The sequence below is a fragment of the Muntiacus reevesi genome, chromosome 15 (genome assembly GCF_963930625.1).
Source record: "Muntiacus reevesi chromosome 15, mMunRee1.1, whole genome shotgun sequence".
Lineage (NCBI taxonomy): Eukaryota > Metazoa > Chordata > Mammalia > Artiodactyla > Cervidae > Muntiacus > Muntiacus reevesi.
The window spans coordinates 4,293,117-4,314,279 of NC_089263.1; the positions used below are offsets into that span (position 1 = coordinate 4,293,117).

General features: G+C 36.7%; 1 protein-coding gene across 2 annotated transcripts in view; it reads left to right on the top strand.

Annotated features, from left to right (window-relative positions):
• GABRG3 (gamma-aminobutyric acid type A receptor subunit gamma3) overlaps positions 1 to 20,744 on the top strand; it is a 794,189-nt gene extending 773,445 nt beyond the window's left edge. The window contains exons 8-12 of one of the 2 annotated variants that reach the window (XM_065906450.1): positions 6,752 to 6,771; positions 11,319 to 11,471; positions 15,806 to 16,002; positions 16,294 to 16,353; positions 20,463 to 20,744. In XM_065906450.1, the coding sequence (XP_065762522.1) occupies positions 6,752 to 6,771; positions 11,319 to 11,471; positions 15,806 to 16,002; positions 16,294 to 16,353; positions 20,463 to 20,744 (712 nt within the window). The remainder of the gene's footprint in view (positions 1 to 6,751; positions 6,772 to 11,318; positions 11,472 to 15,805; positions 16,003 to 16,293; positions 16,354 to 20,462) is intronic. The other variant, XM_065906449.1, reaches the window with a different exon arrangement.
• Positions 20,745 to 21,163: the final 419 nt, after the last annotated feature.

Sequence of the window (21,163 nt, forward strand, 5' to 3'; positions counted from 1 at the left end):
GTTTTAACAAGCCTAGAAAAATAAATTATGTACAGAAACGTGGTATTTCTGGAAATGGAGCCCTATGCCCTCTTCCTTCCAATTTGGGATGACTGGCACTTTGGCTTTGTATTGGTCTTCCTTTCAGAGACAGTGAAGCTGGAACCCACAATTCCTCCAGCTACTGTTTCTCCAGATATTCGTTCTCCATGGAAGCTGGAAACAGAGAACCAGGGGTTCTCTGGAACCACTTTTTAGGTTGTGTCCCAGAACCTCACCAACAACCAACTAAGTTATAGAACCACGCCCCAGAATGTGGCCCTGACAACCCCTTCTCACTTTCACATCTGACAGTGGGACGTTCAGGCAGACCCATGAGTTAGGCAAAGGGGTATTCTGAACACAGGATATGTGGAACCTGTTCACCTCAGGTTGGTGCAGAGCAGATGAATTTGTTAAAATGAATCTGCTTTGGAGTTGTCCCTCTGTTTTTCTTACTGAGGAAATTACAATGGTGGTTGAAGAAATTATTCAACTCGTGGAATATTCCATTGAGATTGTGCTCATAACTGGTAGGGTGTTTTATTGTGTTTTGCTTTTCTATTTTCTGCTCAGTTTTTATTGAAATTTTATGTAAATATTAATGGACCTTTAAATATCACACATAAATAATAATATTTCCCCAGGAAATAATATAACTTGACCTTCACATTACTTAGAAAAATATGTTTGTGTTTTTTATTGCTTCAGGTTAATCATTCTGCTTCCTTTGTATTGAAATACTAATTTGATAAAAATTTTTAATGTTTCTTGGGAAATAACCTCCAAATTGATGTTTCTATTGGCCATCCTGAATATTGCTACAACAGAACACCATATTTTGCAAAAAATATTCTAATTTTTTGAAAGGCATAATTTTACATGGGTTTCATATAGTCTGCTTGTGAATATTTTAAGTAAAAATGGGACTTGGGGACTTTTTCATAGAAGAAATATTTCTTTTTCAGTCACCAGCCCTAGAACTAATGATAAATATAGCTAGGAATGGACCTGGCCTTATCTGAGAAACTGCATGTGTGGTGTTCAATCGCTCAGTTGTGTCCAACTGTTTGCAACCATGAAAATCTCTCTTTTTTTTTTAAACAAGTATCAGTTGATTGCTTATCAGGTAAGATTGATAAACAAGACATATATTCTAAAACTCAACTAGTTTATTGGTTTTGAGTCTAATACTTTATTTGAATTATAGAAATAAATTAATCACAGTTGTTAGAAACAATTAGAGAGTACTTTCTGGTGGACTAAATGATTTCTAAGCTGAGCTTCAAAGTTGAGTGTGAACTATTTGGATGCAGGTGAAAGGAAGCACATCCTACACAGAAAATAAGGTATGCAGCAACCATTGGGGAAGGACCCTGGCACATCTGAGGACCTGGGGAAGTGCAAGGAATATAGGGACAAGGGGGCATTTTGTTCAGAATGATGCAGACTGTTGGAGAGGGGGAAATTCCCCCCACCCTCCGCCCCTCTTGAGTTGTTATGGTTGGACTAATATTAATGATAAAATTGACATGAGACAGATTAACAAGAGAAGAAGAAACAAAATTTGATTCATACACAAGGAGGTCTCATAGAGAAGTGAGACCTAAGAAGTGCCCCCAAATGTAGCTTTTATACTTTTTAAACCAAAAAGAACATTACATCTGTGAGGAATTAATAGGATAAAGAACTTAGGTTTTGAGTGCTTATTTAGTGAGGAATCTAAACAGAGCTTTGGTTTGGGGTAGTAAATTAAAGAAGGGAAAAGGTTTGTTTATACAGCCCTCCTGGCAATAAGGATATCCTACCTCTAGACGTGGGGAGTACACCTTTCACATGATAGATTGTTTTCCTACTTCTGGAGACAAATAGGAGGGTCAGAGTATATCTCTTGCACTGTTCATTTCTTAAGTAACTTTAACTCAAAATAATCACTATGCCATTGAGGCATATTTTGGGGTAGCTTACCTTGGGCCCCAGAAAGACCATAATAAAGTTTTCTTTCCCTTTTTTAAAATTTTCTTTATTTATTTTTTAATCAAAGGATAAATGCTTTACAGAATTTTGTTGTTTTCTGCCAAATATCAACATAAATCAGTCATAGGTATACATATGTCCTCTCCTTCTTAGACCTCCCTCCAAACTCCCTCCCATCCCACCATTCTAGGTTGTTACAGAACCCCTTTTTGAGTTCCCTGAGTCATATAGCAAATTCCCATTGGCTACCTATTTTACAAATGGTGATGTAAGTTTCCATGTAACTCTCTCCATACATCTCACCCACTCCTTCCTCCCCCTGCCCCCATGTCCATAGTCTGTTCTCTATGTCTGTTTCTCCAATGCTGTCCTGCAAATAAATGCATTGGTACAATCTTTCTAGTTTCCAAATATATGCGTTAATATATGATATTTATCTTTCTCTTTCTGACTTACTTCACTTTGTATAATAGGCTATCCATTCATCCACCTCATTAGAATGTAGACTCGAATGACTGACTCAAATGCATCCCTTTTTAAGGCTGAGTAATATTTCATTGTATATATGTACCACAGCTTCTTTATCCATTCATCTGCCAATGGACATCTAGGAGGCCTCCATGTTCTAGCTATTGTAAATTGTACTGCAATGAACATTGGAGGGCATGTTTCTTTTTCAATTTATATTTCCTCAGGTATATGCCTAGTAGTAGAATTCTTGGGTCATATGGTGGTTTTATTCCTCGTTTTTTAAGGAATCTCCGTACTGTCTTCCATAGTGTCTGTATCAATTTACATTCTCACCAACACTCCAAGAGGGTTCACTTTTCCCACACCCTCTCCAGCATTTATTGTTTGTGGGCTTTTCAATATTGGCCATTCTGTTTGGTATGGGGTGATACCTCACTGTAGTTTTGATTTGTATTTTTCTAATAATGAACTATGTTGAGCATTTTTTCATATGTTTGTTAGTCATCTGTATGTCTTCTTTGGAGAAGTGTCTGTTTAGTTCTTTGGCTCACTTATTGATTGAGTTGTTTATTTTACTGATATTGAGCTACATGAGCTGCTTCTATATTTTAGAAATTAATTCTTTGTCAGTTGTTTCATTTGCAATTATGTCCTTCCATTCTGAAGGCTGCCTTTCCACCTTGCTTATAGTTTCCTTCATTGTGCAAAACTTTTAAGTTTAATTAGGTTCCATTTATTTATTTTCATTTTTATTTCCATTTCTCTGGGAGGTGGGTCATAGAGGACCTGGCTGTGATTTATGTCAGAGAATGTTCCACCTATGTTTTACTCTAAAGTTTTATAGTTTTTGGTCTTATATTTAGGTCTGTAATCTATTCTGAGTTTATCCTCATATATGTTGTTAGGAACTGTTCTAATTTCATTCTTTTGCATGTAACTGTCCAGTTTTACAAGCACCACATATTGAAGAGGCTATCTTTGCCCCAGTGTATATTCTTGATTCCTTTGTGGAAAATAAGGCACACATAGGTACATAGGTTTATTTTTGGGATTTTGATCTTGTTCCATTGGTCTATATTTCCGTTTTTGTGCCAGCACCATACTGTCTTGATGACTGTAGCTTTGTAGTATAATCTGAAGTCAGGAAGCTTGATTCCTCCAGCTTCATTCTTCTTCCCCAAGACTGCTTTGGTTATTCAGGGTCTTTTGTGTTTCTATATGAACTGTGAAATTTTTTGTTCTAGTTCTGTGAAAAATACCATTGGTAATTTGATAGGGATCACATGGAATCTGTAGCTTGCATTTGGTAGTATAGTCATTTTCACATATTGATCCTTCCTACACAGGAACATGAAATATCTCTCCATCTGTTTATTTTTTTTTTCCCTTAACCATTTTTAAATTTATTTTTTTATTTTTCAGTGGGTTTTGTCATACATTGATATGAATCAGCCATAGAGCTACATGAACTCCCCATCCCGGTCTCCCATCCCACCTCCCTCTCCACCCGATTCTCTCCATCTGTTTATGTCATCTTTTATTTCTTTCATCAGTGTCTTATATACCATACAGTGTCTGTATACCATTCTTTTGTCTCTTTATGTAGGTTTATCCCTAGGTATTTTATTCTTTTGGTTGCAATGGTGAATGGGATTGATTCCTTAATTTCTCTTTCTGATTATTATTGTTAGTATATGGGAATGAAAATAATTTCTGTGTATTGGTTTTGTATTCTGTGACTGCTAAATTCACTGATTAGCTCTAGTAATTTTCTGATAGTATCTTTAGGGTTTTCAATGTATAGTATCCTGTCATCTGCAAGCAGTGACTACTTTATGTCTTTTCTGATCTGGATTCCTTTTATTTCTTTTTCTTCTCTGATTGCTGTAGTTAGGACTTCCAAAACTATGTTGAATAATAGTGCTGAGAGTGGACACCCTTGTCTTGTTCCTGCTAGGGAATAATTTCAGTTTTTCACCATTGAGAATAATGTTTACTGTGGGTTTATCATATATGGCCTTTACTATTTTGAGGTAGGTTCCTTCTAGGTCCTTTATTTATTTATTTATTTGAACAATTTTAATCATAAGTATGTGCTGAATTTTGTCAAAGGCTTTTCTGCATCTATTGAGATTGTGATATGGTTTTCATCTTTCAATTTGTTAATATGGTGTATCATATTGATTTGCATATATTGAAGAATCTTTGCATCCATGGAAAAAACCCAATTTGATCATGGTGTACAAACTTTTCAATGTTTGTTGAATTCCATTTGCTAGAATTTTGTTGAGGATTTTTGTATCTATGTTCATCAGTGACATTGACCTGTAATTTTCATTTGTTGTGTTGTCTTTGCCTGGTTTTGGTATCAGGGTGATCGTGGCCTCTTAGAATGAGTTTGGAAGTGTTCCTTCCTCTGAAATTTTTTGAAAGAGTTTTAGAAGGATAGGCATTAGGTTTTCTCTAAATGTTTGATAGAATTCACCTGTGGAGCCATCTGGCCCTGGGCTTTTGTTTGGGGGGGAGAATTTTGATCAGTTTTGATTTCAGTGCTTGTAATTGGGTTGTTCATAGTTTCTATTTCTTCCTGGTTCAGTCTTAGAAAATTGAACTTTTCTAGGAATCTGTCCATTTCTTTCAAATTGTTCATTTTATTTCCCTGCAGTAGCTTATAATAGTCTTTTATAATCCTTTGTATTTCTGCACTGTCTATTGTAACCACTCCTTTTTCATTTCTAATTTTGTTGATTTGATTCTTCTCTCTTTTTTTCTTGATGAGTCTGGCTAAAGGTTTGTCAATTTTGTTTATCTTCTCAAAGAAACAACTTTTAGTTTTATTAATCTTTACTATTATTTCCTTCATTTCTTTTTCATTTATTTCTGTTCTGATCCTTATGATATCTTTCCTTCTACTGACTTTGGAGTTTTTGTTGTTTTTCTTCTTCTTTTTCCAGTTGTTTCAGTGTAAAGTTAGATTTTCTATTCAATGATTTTCTTATTTCTTTAGGTAAGATTGTATTGCTATAAACTTCCCTCTTAGGACAGCTTTTACTACATCCCATGGGTTTTTGAATTGTTGTATTTTCATTGTCATTTGTTTCTAGAATTTTTTTTTATTTCCCTTTTGATTTCTTCAGTAATCTGCTCATTATTTAGAACGGTTTTGTTTATCTATATGTGTGTGTTTTTTATAGTTATTTTCTTGTAATTGATATCTAGTTTCATAGTGTTGTGGTCAGAAAAGATGCTTGATATGATTTCAATTTTATTAAATTTACTGAGGTTTGATTTGTGACCCAAGATGTGGTCTATCCTGGAGAATGTTCCATGTGCACTTGAGAAGAAAGTGCATTCTTCTGCATTTGAATGGAATGCCCTGAAGACATCAATGAGATCCATCTGGTCTAAAGTGTCATTTAAGATTGTGTTTCCTTTTTAATTTTCTTTTTGATAATCTGACCATTGGTGTAAGTGGGATGTTAAAGTCTCCTACTATTACTGTGTTACTGTCAATTTCTCCTTTTTTGTCTGTTAGTGTTTGTCTTATGTATTGAGGAGCTCCTATGTTGGGTGCATAGATACTTACAATATCTATTGCTGTATCTTCCTCTTGGATTGATCCCTTGATCATTATGTTGTGTCCTTCCTTATCTTTTGTAATATATTTTATTTTAAGATCTATTTTTTCTGATATGATTGCTACTCCAGCTTTCTTTTGATTTTCATTTGAGTGGAATATATTTTTCCATCCTCTCTTTTGCAGTGCATATGTGTCTTTAGGTCTGAAGTGGGTTTCTTATAGACAGTATACATGTGGGTTTTGTTTTTGTATCCATTCAAACAGTCTATGTCTTTTTGTTGGAGAATTTAATCCATTTACATTTAAAGTAATTATTAATATATATGTTACAATTGCCATTTTCCTAATTGTTTGGGGTTTATTTTTGTAGATCTTTTTCTTCTCTTGTATTTCCTGACTATATAAGTCCCTTTAACATTTGTTGTAAAGCTGATTTTGTGATACTAAATTCTCTTAACTTTTGCTTGTCTGTAAAGCTTTTGATTTCTCCATCAATTTTGAATGAGATCCTTGCCGGGTAGAGTAATCTTGGTTGCAGAATTTTTTTCCATTCAGTACTTTAAATATAACCTGGCATTCCCTTCTGGCCTGAAGAGTTTCTGCCAGCAGATCAGCTGTTAAATGTATGGGGTTTCCCGTGTATGTTACTTCTTGTTTTCCTCTTGCCGCTTTTAGTATTCTTTCTTTGTGTTTTATCTGTGTTAGTTTGATGAGTATGTGTCTTGGTGTGTTTCTCCTTAGGTTTATCCTGTATGGAATACTTTATGCTCCTTGGACTTGATTGACTATTTCCTTTCCCAATTTGGGTAAATTTACAACTATAATCTCTTCAAAAATTTTCTCATACCCTTTCTTTTTCTCTTCTTCTACTGGAACCCCTATAATTTGAGTGATGGTGCAATTAATATTGTCCCAGAAGTCTCTGAGACTATCCTCAGTTCTTTTTGTTCTTTTTACTTTATTCTGCTCTTCAGCAGTTATTTCCACCAGTCTATCATCCAGCTCACTTTTCCATTCTTCTGCCTCAGGTATTCTGCTAGTGATTCCTTCAAGACTATTTTTAATTTCAGTAATTGTGCTGTTTGTCTCTGTATGTTTATTCTTTTATTTTAATAGGTCTTTGTTAATTGATACTTGCATTTTCTCCATTTTATTTTTTGAGGTTTTGGATCATCTTTACTATCATTTTTCTGACTTCTTCTTCAGGTAATCTGCCTATTTCCTCTTTATTTATTTGGACTTACATGTTTCTAGATTGTTCCTTCATTTGCACATTACTTCTCTACCTTTTCAATATTTATTTATTTTTAACTAATCGTGTTTGAGGCCTCCTTTTCCCAGGCTCTGATGTTGAATTCTTTCTTCCTTTTGGTTTCTGCCCTCATCAGGTTGGTCCAGTGGTTTGTGTGAGTTTCAGGTAGGCTGTGACTTGTGCTTGTGTTCCCTCTGATGGGCATGGCTGGGTGAGGTGGTAACCCTGTCTGCTGATGGTTGGGTTTGTCTTTTTATCTTGTTTGCTGTTTGAATGAGGCATCCTGCACAGGGTGCCACTGCCAGTTGGGTGGTGCCAGGACTTGCACACAAGTGGTTGCCTTTGTGGGTGTTCTCACTATTTGATATTCCCTAGGGTTAGGAGTTCTCTGGTAATCTAAGGACTTGGAGTCAGCACACCCACTCCAAAGTCTCAGGGCCTGGGTTCTGGCCAGGAACAGAGATTCCACAGGTGGTTTGTTATGGCAGTAAATGGTATTAAAATGGATGCAAAAGGTGCATCCCAGATAAATGGCAATTACAAAATCAGGTAAATAATAACTAAAATAATGGAATGTATACACATATATATACACACCCATAAGCAAAACCAAAAGTACAAAAAAGATAAATAAAGTATAATAGAATGACCTTGCAAACAAAGGAAATAAAAAATTATATCCACCAATTAAGAATAAAACTAACTAAATTGCAAACTGGAAAACGGAACTAAAGTAAGGTGCCAACTGGGGAATAAAACAACAAAAATAAAATAAACTGACAAATATGGTGAGAAAAAGAAACAAAAAATATAAATGCAAAGTTAAGCAGAAGTAGATAAAGATTTATATACAGTAAAGATTAACTACAATGGGGAAAGAACAGTAGGAAAAACAAACAAAGGAATAAATGTGGAAAAAAATAACAATAAATTTTTAAAATTTTTAAAAAGAGAGAAGAAAAAGTAAAAAAAAAAGGGGGGGGGGGAAACCCCACAGAACTACAAAAGGCTAATGCAGAGGCAGAAGTATATAGCAGAAATAAAAAGTGTGATTTTAAAAAATTCTCTAAAGTTTAAATAGATTTAATAGTACTAGTAAAAACCATCAACTACAACAACAGAGTGAAAAGGGGGCAGGGGAAACATCCAGAAGCAACTATAGAACAAGTCAAAATATAAAAAATATTTCTCTTGGGTCTCTGCTGTCAGCACCCATTCCCTCACTGGGAGTCACAGTCCACCTCACCTCCCTAGGATGCCCTTCAGCACTGGGCTGGTCTCCGGACCTGCTGTGGGGTCTGCTCAGACTCTAATCTGGTCCTATTCCTGTGTATTCTTGCCTTCAATGTCCACAGGTGTCAGAACTAGTGCATTTTCTTCTGTGAGAACTCTCATTGTCCTTTTACATATTCCATAGACAGAGTCTTCCTAGTTGATTGTGTGGATTTAATCTAGCTTGTACAGTGGGTGGGAAGGTTTGAGGTCTTCTTCCCTAGCCACACTGCCCCTGGGTTTCAACTGTAGCTTTATCTCTACCTCTGGATGTGGGTCATCCAGAAGGGTTTGCTCCTGAGGCTGCCCTGGAGGACTTGGTTCTGCCCCAATGAGGGCCAGCTGTGGAGGTGGCACAGCACTTAGGTCACAGGGGCCCTGGCAGCACCAGGTACTCAAGGGAGCTGGCAGCAGGAAATATCGTGCTATAGAAGGGTATGGCCACCCACTCCAGTATTCCTGCCAGGAGAATCTCCGGGGCAGAAAAGCCTGCAGACCACAGTCCACAGGGTCTTAAAGAGTTGGACGCGACCAAAGTGACCCCGTTTGCATGGATGCAGGACTCTTTCTAGCTTCTGGCAGTTCCATCCCAGTAGGGATCATGCATGGAGGTGGCACGGTCGCTTGGATCACAGGGACCCTGGCAAGGCCGGCTACGCGGGAGCACTGATGTCTATTGTCACAGGAGACATGGTGTTATTAGGGCTTTTTCTAGTCTGTGGCAGCTCTGTCCCAGTGAGGACTGAGCATGAGGGTGGCACAGCGGCGCCAAGTGTGCAGGGACACAGGCTGCCTCAACTACAGGAGCTATGGCCCTGTCAGAGTCTTTTTCTAACCTCTGGAAGGTGGTGATCTCCAGCTAGTCCTTCTCCATTGCCCCACCCATTCAGGCCTTTAGAGGGCACCCCTGACTTGGGTCCTTCTCTTGCTCAGCACTGTCTGGTGCTTGGAGGGTCAGCCTCTCTGTTGTTCAGCTGCCGGTGCTGGCCTGTGGGAGAGAGAAGCTAAAGGGATGGCCCCACCCTACAGACTCAGCAGTATCACCTTGCCTCCAAGGCGGCCTGGTTTTCCTCCACAGGCATTTCCCACCACAGTCTCCTCCCGCGTGTCCCCTCGGGCCGTCTCCCCACCATCAACAGCAGACCTCCCCCTGGATTCCCCCACAATCCCTACACTCCAGCTCCCAGCTGCTGTGCCTTCTAAGGGACCCACGTCCCTGGCTGGGGTATGTATGGCTGTGGCAAGGATTGTCTGCGTGACTCTCATTCCATTTAGACCGTCACAGATCAGCTGCTTCACACTCAGCCTCAACTATTTCTCCTCTGTCCCAAACAGTTGCCCCAGTGTGGAGATCAAACCCCTGCTTCAGTTCCCCTACCTGCCAGGGGCAGGTCCAGTCCTACTAACTCTTCTCTTTTTCTCCCCACTTCCTTCATTCTTCTGAGTTTTATCTGGTTCTATATATTGTTTTCCACTGGTCAGGTGTTCCTGCCCACTCTCAGCTGGTGTTCTGCAAGCACTTCTGTGTCTGAAGGTGTACTCCTGATGTATCCGTGGAGAGAGATGCACCCCATGTCCACCTACTCCTCCACCATCTTACTCTCTCCATTATCAAGTTTTGACGGTTGTACAGGAGTAGCAAGATGCTGTGTTCTGGAAAGATTCTTTTGGTGACAGAACAGAGAATGATCCAGAGTACTGAGGGTTGTTATGAGACAAGCCAGAGGCTTTGGTAAATAGTATATGGGCTAGGTAGGAAGAGGAATTGGGGGATATATAGAAGTTGAAAAGGGGAAATGAATCAGAAATGGTTGTCTAGGTTCCCACCTTGGATAAATGAAAGGAGGACCTAAACTAAGAGAAGGTATTGGTGTGATAGAGATAACAGCTCATTTCTGGTCATCGTGAACTTCAGGTGCCAGAAGGTTGAATCCAGCAGGTTGAAGGACGGAGGTCAATTGGGAGGAAGGAGAGAGACACAATTCTGCAGAAGATCACCTAGAAAAGACATGGATAGAGGCAACTTTGGAATAAAATAAACAATGTATTAGGCATGCACACTCTCCCAGTCCCTCATGGAATCTTATGAAATTTCCAGTAACATCTCTATTAATCCCAACTCTTTTATGTGTGGCTTTGCTTTAGTAAAGAGGAAGTAGTGTCCATAAAATGATTTCTTCTGTTTGTTTTCTGAGTAATCATGAAAGGATAAGATAAATATAAAAATATTAAGTAAAATATTATAGTAAGTGGTTGATAAGCTTGAATCCGTACTGCAAAAATGGAAATATAAATTTGTTAGAGAAGTTTAGATATGAAAGTTTATGTATAGGTCTATTACTATGGAAAGAGCAAACTGAGAATGAAGCTACTTGAGGGGTGAGTTTTCTGTCATCCTTGGTCTTAAACATGTAACATACAACTAGACAGAAGTGATAATAGCTACTGAGTAATGGCCTGAATAAGTGGTGTAGAATAATGGCATAGAATAAATGTGCATGTCTATCACACATATCAAATAATATGTATCTTTTTCTGTCTTTTACAGTAAAATACTTCACACAGCCATGGATATAATAAAAATTAAGTTTCAAAGCACCAGAATTTTGACTCTTTCCCCAATTTGATAAATGCTGCACTTGAATACTTTTATCAAGTCATTCATTTAACAAAATAAGTTAAAAATTATTTCCTTGAATTATTTTAACACAAGAAAGTTGTGTTAATTCTGGCAATACTTCATTACAGGTGATTATGTTGTCATGACTATATATTTTGAATTGAGTAGAAGAATGGGATACTTCACTATTCAAACATATATTCCTTGTATACTGACTGTGGTTTTATCCTGGGTATCATTCTGGATCAAAAAAGATGCTACACCAGCAAGAACAGCATTAGGTGAGTTTCAAAAAAGTCTCCTACCATTTTGTGTAATTTTAATATAGAACTATATTCATAAAAATACTTTCAATGAAAAAGACTCAGTTCAAATGTAACTGATCTAATTTGAGGGCTACTTGATTATTTTATTTATTTTTAAATAAACAAGTTAGATTTTTCTTCCTCACAATAGAATTCCATGTGTACCACTTAAGTTGAGGTTAGGTATTCAAAATAAATCAATTGCATCATTCTGTACTGTGCTCTACAGATGATGTCATTAAAAATGTAGTCATGTTCTGAAACCTGCCACACTCAAAAGTCTCATTAGGTCAGTGAATGGAAATAGAACAGTGTACGGAAATAGAACCTTTGAGGATTGATGACCAAATCAGTAAAACAATCTTTCAATAAAAGAAATACTGCTTGTCTAGAACAAATTTACCAGCAAACAAGAAAATGATTATTCTTTTCGGCTATAATTTGCACATTAAAGCTCAAAATCTTTTCATAAATTTTTCTCTGGTACCCAAAGTTCTCTTAATAAAACATTAAATTTCAGTGGTTTTAGATTTGTAGTGCATGTTTTTTTATCAATTTTTCTTTATGGTAGAAATTTTACCTAACTTTCTATATTTTGATTTGTTAGTAATGTATGATATATAGTTCTTTCCACCAGCGCTCTCACAATTTCTTTTGGAAATCAAGCTACCTCATTATAAAAAAACTGCAAAATCTTGTATATTACATTGCACCACTTCTGTTGGTTTTTTAGTTCTTATTTGTTTAACAGCACAGTACTTTTTAAACAAGGTAAATTAGCCTTTAATATCCTCTGTCCTGTAGAAAATTCTTAAAGAGATGGGAATACCAGACCACTTTACCTGCCTCCTGAGAAATCTGTATGCAGGTCAAGAAGAAACAGTTTGAACCGGACATGGAACAAAGGACTGATTGCAAATTGGGGAAAGAGTATGTCAAGGCTGTATATTGTCACCCTGCTTATTTAACTTCTATGCAGAGTACATCATGTGAAATGCCAGGCTGGATGAAGCACACGCTGGAATCTAGATTGCCAGGAGAAACATCAATAGCCTCAGATATGCAGATAACACCACCCTTATGGCAGAAAGCAAAGAGGAACTAAAGAGTCTCTTGATGAAAGTGAAAGAGGAGTGAAAAAGCTGGCTTAAAATGCAGCATTCAGAAAAAGAAGATCATGGCATTGGGTCCCATCACTTCATTACAAATAGATGGGGAAGTAATGGAAACAGTGACAGACTTTCTTTTCTTGGACTCCAAAATCACTACAGATGGTAACTGCAGCCATGAAATTAAAAGACACTTGCTACTTGGAAGAAAACCTATGACCAACTGAGATATCATATTAAAAAGCAGAAACATTACTTTGCCAACAAAGATCTGTCTAGTCAAAGCTGTGGTTTTTCCAGAAGTCATGTATGGATGTGAGAGTTGGACCATAAAGAAAGTTGAGCTCCAAGAAATTTATGCGTTTGAACTGTGGTGTTGGAGAAGACTCTTGAGAGCCCTTGGACTACAAGGAGATCAAACCAGTCAATCCTAAAGGAAATCAGCCCTGGATATTCATTGGAAGGACTGATGCTGAAGCTGAAGCTCCTACTTTGGCCACCTGATGCAAAGAGCTGACTCATTGGAAAGTACCCTGATGCTGGGAAAGATTGAAAGCAGGAGGAGAAGCGGACAACAGAGGATGAGATGGATGGATGGCATCACCAACTCAATGGGCATGAGTTTGAGAAAGCTCTGGAAATTGGTGATGGACAGGGAAGCCTGGCGTGCTGCAGTCCATGAGGCTGTAAAGAGTTGGACACTACTGAGTGAATTGAACTGAAATGACTCTCTGCCCAATACTGGTTTTGCATTTTTATAGAAAATACATGATAAATCAGCTGACAAATGCATAACATAAATTTAGCTACTATTCTTGAGGTTATGACCTCACAATGACAAATTCAGATGTCATAGTATGACTTTAAAAATCAACTTCAAAACAGAGTAATACGTCTGCACAACTTGAAACTATGCAAGTCCTATCAAAGAGTAGCCATCATGGCATTAAGAGAACAGAGATACTAGAAATATACCATGCTTGCAGGTAATAGATTTGCTGACCAGGAGAATGGAGAAATCTCAACACTAGTATATTTAATTGAGACACCTGAAGGGCTCTGCTTAATAAAGGAATACTTGTCATGCCATGACAAGATCAAGCAAAACCACCAATAAATCAACTATTTATTATAAGGAAGAATTCAACATTCTTTTTAAAAAATGACATAGTCCATCATGTATCATCTACAATATTGTATATACAGTAAAAAATAACTAGACTTTCTAAGAAGCAGATAATTGTGATTCATGATCAAGAAAAAAAGTCAACATTAAAATGTAACTCTGATGTTGAATCAGCAGATATGGCCTTTAAAGCAGCTATTATAACAGGGTTCAAGGATTAAATAGAAAATACAATGTTAGTGAATGACCAGATGGATAATATCAACAAATACATTTCTTAAAAATGAAGTTCTAGAATAAAATGTATAATAGTCAATTCGAAAATGATCACTAAATGAGCGTAAGAGCAGACTGAAGATGCCGGGGAGCAGAGACATCATGTACAATTGACCATCACATAAAATTTATCTAATTAGAAGAAGAGATGAATTAAAAAATGATTTAAAAGAATTAACAGAGCCTCGGTGACCTGTGGGACAATATAGAGATGTATAACACAACTTCAACTGGTACTCCAAAATGAAAAGAGAAAAAGAATCAACTTTTAAAATTTTTGAAGAAATATAGTAAAAACAGGCAACTTTCTTGAAAATGAAAGTGAAAGTGAAGTCGCTCAGTAATATCCGACTCTCTGCGACCCCGTGGACTGTAGACTACCAGTATCCTCTGTTCGTGGGATTTTCCAGTCAAGAATACTGGAGTAGGCTGCCATTTCCTTCTCCAGGAGATCTTCCCAACCCAGAGATCAAACCCAGGTCTCCCTCGTTGCGGGCAGACACTTCACCATCTGAGCCACCAGGGAAGCCCTACCTACAAATTCTTTAGACATAACATGATCACCACATTTTTGAAAATGTTAAATTGAACATTTATTACAAAATCTATATTTTTCATAAAAATTTACCCACCATCAGTGTACACTTTTCAAATTTACAATACTTTTTTTACAAAAAGTATCACAACTTTTCCACCTGCAGTAAGGCCAGCCTGACATTCTGTTTTCACTGTACTGATTAAAGAAACCGATTCAAAGAGGGTAAGCGGCTTTATCTGACCAAATGTTGAGAAGGCCCAGAGCAAGGCTGAAGGTTTTGACTTCTAGTTCAATATCCAGTACACCTCAAGCTGCTCATGCTGCTCTATCTGACTTGTTCTACAGTTTCTTGCTGATTGACAGACCACAGAGGCACTAAACAGGAGCTGTGATGCTTACTGCAAAGATGGGAACTAATGTGCATTCATCTGTCATGTATACCTGATCTTTCTATCACATACATATCTCTTAAATTTGCTCCACAGTCTTTGATTAAATCTTTAGTCTTGGCCAACATATATGAAATAAAGTCAGATTAATACTGTGATTAGTTAACTAATTAACCAATGAATTCATGCACTCATAAAAAGCCTTTATTGAAATGATTAGAATGTTAGACATGGTGCTATGTAATGGGCAAGGAAGGATGAGCAAGATACAGTTTTGCTTTTAAAGATCTCACATTCTATTCAGGGAGACAGACCACAAAGACATATGCAATTCTCTGTGATAATGCAAAAAATGAGGCACATAGATGTATAGGAACAGTTAAGATGTGTGTATTATCAGCTCTGCCTGGAGTCCTATAAAGTGATTTGCCTCAGAAAAAGTGGTGTTTCTGCTGAGTCTTCAAAAAAAGTGAGGTTACAAATTGCACACCAAAAGAGAAGTAAGACAGGAAATGGTTTACCTGGGCAGAAGATAAGTGTGAGATGAGGAACAGACAAAGTATAGGGGACTGCAAACCTCACTTTCATTGAAAATATATTTAAAAGACAAAATGTCAAACAATACAAAAATTACTGAATAAATGGAATGATATCAACTTAATTCATATATTTTAATGTTATTGTGAAGACTATAATAAAACATCTTATGGAAATGTTGCTTGTAATATTATATATACATTACATTTAAAAGTTAAAAGTATTGACATTTACTCAATGTCAAGAAGGAGGATTCACATAAAAATAAAACACCATGTGGAATGGAGGGATTCTGTTTGGCTTCTTTTACAACTTGGTATGTGTCCCCTGTGCAGGCATCACCACAGTGCTGACCATGACCACACTCAGCACCATAGCCAGGAAGTCCTTGCCCCGTGTTTCCTATGTGACTGCCATGGACCTTTTCGTGACTGTGTGCTTCTTGTTTGTCTTTGCTGCTCTGATGGAGTATGCTACCCTCAACTACTATTCAAGTTGTAGAAAACCAACTACCACTAAGAAAAAAACATCGGTGAGTTCCAGTAGCAAAGATTTTCTCAGAAGGTAGTAGAATATTTTGAGGTAAATGGTTGTTATTCATAAGGATTTTGTACAACATGATACAAATAGTTAATTTAATAAGACTTTTAAAAAACAAGATAGGTATTCAGAAGATATGAATGTGACTGTCAAGCAGTCTTCAGCTTCACCTACCAGTGGCATGAACTGATGTAATCACACCTTAAAGATTATTCTTTATCAGAGTGTTCTGTAATACAAATTCCATGGCAATTTTCAATTGTTTTTTCTGCTTTCCTTGTAGTTACTACATGCAGATTCCTCAAGATGGATTCACGAAAGGATAAGCCTACAAGCCCCCTCTGTACGTATAGCATTGCAAATGTAAATACTTCTGAGAACTCTGTGTAAACTACAATTGAAAAATATTATTGTTTACAGATGCATCTATTGAAGACCAAAGAGTAATGCATGTACTCCCTAAAAAAATGTATTTACAAAGGAATGTTCAACTTAGAAAATTTGGAAAATAAAGGAAAAAAAATCACTTCTACTCAGGGATTAGTGTATAGCATACATATTTCTGTAACTCAAAATTATGTTCTGAATACACTTTTTGGTCAAAATATTAATTTGTAGGATCATTTTGATGATTGCATCATACGTTCATGACTGATGCACGCACAGATGATCTCAGCTGGACACTGGGCTAATCCACAACTTTTCACTTTTAAACATATTTTTATCACTACAGTTTTGTACATACTTGTGACTATTTTCTTAGTATTAATTCCTAGAAGGAGAATGCCTGGGCCAAAGAATTGCATGTTTTTTTCCAAATCGCATTCCAGCAGTTTTGTTAGCAGTGTGAGTCACTCACTGCTCAATGTGGGTCACTCTCCCTGCATTTATTTGGATAGTTGAATATACAAACAACTCCTACAAACTATTCCTACTGGCATTGCTTTGATTATTGATAAAGTTTAATGCATTTTTTACTTGTTTATTTTTTATTTTCACATATTCCTGTGAATTACTTTTTCTGTCCATTAGTTTTTATAAAATTTTTTGTACAATTTTCATAACATTTTTATCCTTTAAGTTTTTTAAGGTAGCAATCTGCCAGTTATATTTATTGTATTCTATACAATGTAAAATTTATATAATCACATATAGGATATATTAGGGATATTAATCTGGTTTTTTATGCAGTTTTTATTCCAGATTTCATTAGTAATGCTGTCACTGCAATTTCTTGTGCTTTTTTCCACATGCAGTGTCTTCAATCTCCTGTTGTCAAATCTATCAACATTTCCTTTTGTGGTATCTGCCTCTTGGGTCCTGCTTGGAAGTCCTTTCCTATTTTCAGAATGACATAGCTCTCCCTGACTTTCTTTTGAGTGCTAACTCTGTTTGACAACATATTCTACATACTTTCATTTATCAACTCATTCTCTCCTCACAAAACCCACTCTACTAACAAAGACACTGAGATGTGGAAAAGTAAAGTCCTATAAGTATTGACCGAACCTTCACAGTTTAAAAAGTTGTTGTATTTAATTATTAGTGTTACCTGAATTTTTAGTATACAGCTTAATGTAAGACTCTATTGAAAAACTGAGAAACATGTCTTTAATCACTGATTGTGAGCTACCCCTTTTACCACATGACAATTTTACTTTAATTATTTTTATTCCTTTGTATATAAGAAGTCACAAACAGCACTGAATGTTTTATGCCCACCCGTACACAGTAGGTGGTTTTCTAGCTGCTAATCAGCATCTTATGTTCAGTTCATTTCAGTCAAGTTCATCAGGAAATTGTATAGTTATCTATACTCTGCTAGTATGTATCATTATAGTTCTGACAGAGGTGAAGCCATTTTTCTAGCTGTGGGAAGCCCCGGTGGACATAGATTTTGCCAGCAAATGCTGCCAAATAGCAACAGACTGAAAGGTAATGGGAAGGGGTGGAAGTAGGGGATGCTAAATAACAGAGACAAGTCAGAACAAATAGTATGAGGCCCAGAAAATACATTATCACACACAGCCAGGGGGCTAAGAGTGGAGGAAGAAATATTGACATCTTTGGTATAGAAATGATACAGTCAAAAGTAATAAAGAATGTTTTAACATAGAGGAAAAAAGTAGCCACAAAACTGGAAGGAATTTTTAAGCTGGAAAATGTAATGACCCTAAAGAAAGTACATACAGAAACAATTCACAGAAAGGGTTCCAGGCCAGCTAGCAAGACATAATCAGAGAGTCTTCAACAGGAGTTCAGAAGACAAAAAAAAAAAAAAAAAACAACTTGGGTTTTTCAACTGTTGGATGATAATGTCTTCAGTTCTATTCTGAAATATCTACTGTTGGGTTAGTTAAGGGGTCACTCTCCCCAAAAAGGAAAAGCAGAGATGAACAGCCTCTCAGTAACCAGGGCAGGAGCTGGCCCCCTGAAGGTCATATGTTGCTTTGGGGCAAGTTGTCGAAACAGTTCTGTGCCTCAGTTACCTAACCCATAAAATGCAAGGCTAGTCCACTCTGAGTATGTGGTAGTATTTGTTGCCCAGGAAGTGCAGTGGTTCTGAGGAAGTCAAGGAACTGCATTATACAAAGAAGCAAAACAGGAGTGAGTCAGGCAGGGACTAGCTGGGCTGAAGATGACCCTGGAGATTCATTAATTAAAATCTCTCTTGGAGCATAGTTGAAATTATCTTGATAAATGGGAGGACTGCATTTAAAGAAGTACTTAAACATTTTAACATGGCTATTTACAGTTCTTAACATTATAAGTTTTATTTCAATATTGTAATATGTCATTTTACAACAGTGAGCTATAAAGATTTAACTAGAGATCTCTTTTTATTTGTTTCATGGATTTTAGTTCTCTAAATGAAGAAGTGAGGTATATAGTTCTCCCTTGTCCCCAGAAAATGTATGCTTTTTAACCTGTTACCTCGTTGGGCATCCTTTGAATCTCTAGTGAGCTGTCTCCATCCCTGCAGAGACTTCTGATGCCAATTTTGAGTCAGCTCCTCGTGTTGGTCCTGCCTCTTTGTAATGGCTGGACATCTTTGTATGACACTACACAGGTAAAAAAGGTTGAAGAAATAAAAGGATGAAAATCTGGCTGAACACTGTCAAAACATGTGTATAATTATTTAATAAAACCAGATTTTTCTAATTGGAAATTATCAAAAAGAAACAAATTCCTCAAATGCACCAGAGTTGAGTGAGGAATTTGCTTTTCTCAGCAAATTTCCAGGTGAAATTTATACCGACTCAGGTTTAAGAACCATTAACCTGGAGAACATGTACCTACACTAGAACTGGAGGGACACCAAGGTTTTTATTTCTTCCCATTGTCTAGAATTGTAGAAGAAAGTAGACAGCTGCACCATGGCCCCTGACTGGCTATTGGCCCAGAGCATCTTGATTTAGATTACTGCTCACACAGACATTTCCCAATTAAAAGGATGCCCCAAAGGGAACCAGTAGTGACACTGAATGCTCTACACTTCTACTTGCTTCTCTCTGACTTGACTTCACACAGCTAGAAAAATAACCAATTAATGTAATATCCGGAAGTAGAAGGGAAAAAGTACCATATTCCCTGTAATTATGGGTTTTGGTTTTGTACATATAATATATAATAAATATATAGTATAATTAATAATAATTTTATATAATTATATATTACATAGTATATTATATAATTATATATAATATAATATAATATTGCATATAATATATTATGTAATATATAACTACATATTATAATATACAATATATCATATCATATAATATATAATATAGTATATATATGTTAAATATTAAATATATAATATATATTATAATTATTATATGATATATATGATATATTATTGACTTCTCCACATCAGGAAGAGAGCTTGTGAAGTAGAAAACAAAACATTCCAATTGTATACAATTTTTGACTGTCAAGAGATGACAAGCACTGTCTGGTGTTCACACACTGAAAGTTCATTTTTTAACCTGAATTACATGGACCAAGAAGATTCTCTCTTATCATTCCTATACACCATAGCTGTTTTTACTTTCTGCTAATTAGAAAGAAATTTATTTCTCCACAAGTTGATATAAGTATTGTTTAACATCTGAAGAATTGTATATAATGTGTGTGCATATATACTCCAAATCAGCAGAGAAGTAAGAACAGAGTCTTGAAATGTCTAATACACATTTGAAAAAATACTGAATCTCCCTTATCAGATATCTGAGAAACACAAGTTTCGAAAACTGAACTCTAGTTTTTTCGTTTTTCCATTAGATTTGCAAAGATTGAACTCTGCATAGCAGGGATGGGGGAGCAGGCATGGGGCATAGCATTGTCATCATTATTTGTGGACAAGCATAATCTATGTTTATTGCTTGATTAATCTCGTGCTGTCTTTGATGCATTTCATGATGATTTTTGTGTTGCTCTTGTATGCAGAACTATTCTCTCCTTGACATGAGGCCACCACCACCTGTAACAGTTGCTCTAAACAATTCCGTGTACTGGCAGGAATTAGAAGATACCTGTGTCTACGAGTGTTTGGATGGCAAAGACTGTCAGAGTTTCTTCTGCTGCTATGAAGAATGCAAATCAGGATCTTGGAGAAAAGGACATATTCACATAGACATCTTGGAACTGGACTCATATTCACGGGTCTTTTTCCCTACATCATTCCTGCTCTTCAACTTGGTTTATTGGGTGGGATACCTCTATCTCTAACTCTTCTTGCAGGTGATAAGTGAAGAGTGTTAGATTCCCCTCTAAACTTTCACCATCCCCAGACCAGTAGTGACTAACTGGAGTAGCAAGGAAAGACCTGCTCAGTTTATTTGAAATACATCACTTTTGAGCAGTGTAGGAGTATGTGGCAAATATTTCTATTATGTATTTCAAACCCACAGATACATGCGTGTGCACACACAAGTTAACTGAGTGTTAAAGTGATCTTCTTGCTAATCCTTTACTGAATCTGTAGCTTGGTGATATTTATAAATGTTTTTTGGATATTGGAAGCAGTTCCCACTTTTCTTTTGTGAAGAAATCTGTGAAACGTACAAGCAAATATCCGAGAAGCTCTCTCAGACTCCACCCTTTTCTGAATTTGTACTTGGGCCCTCGGCAGCACTGGCGCCCAGTCG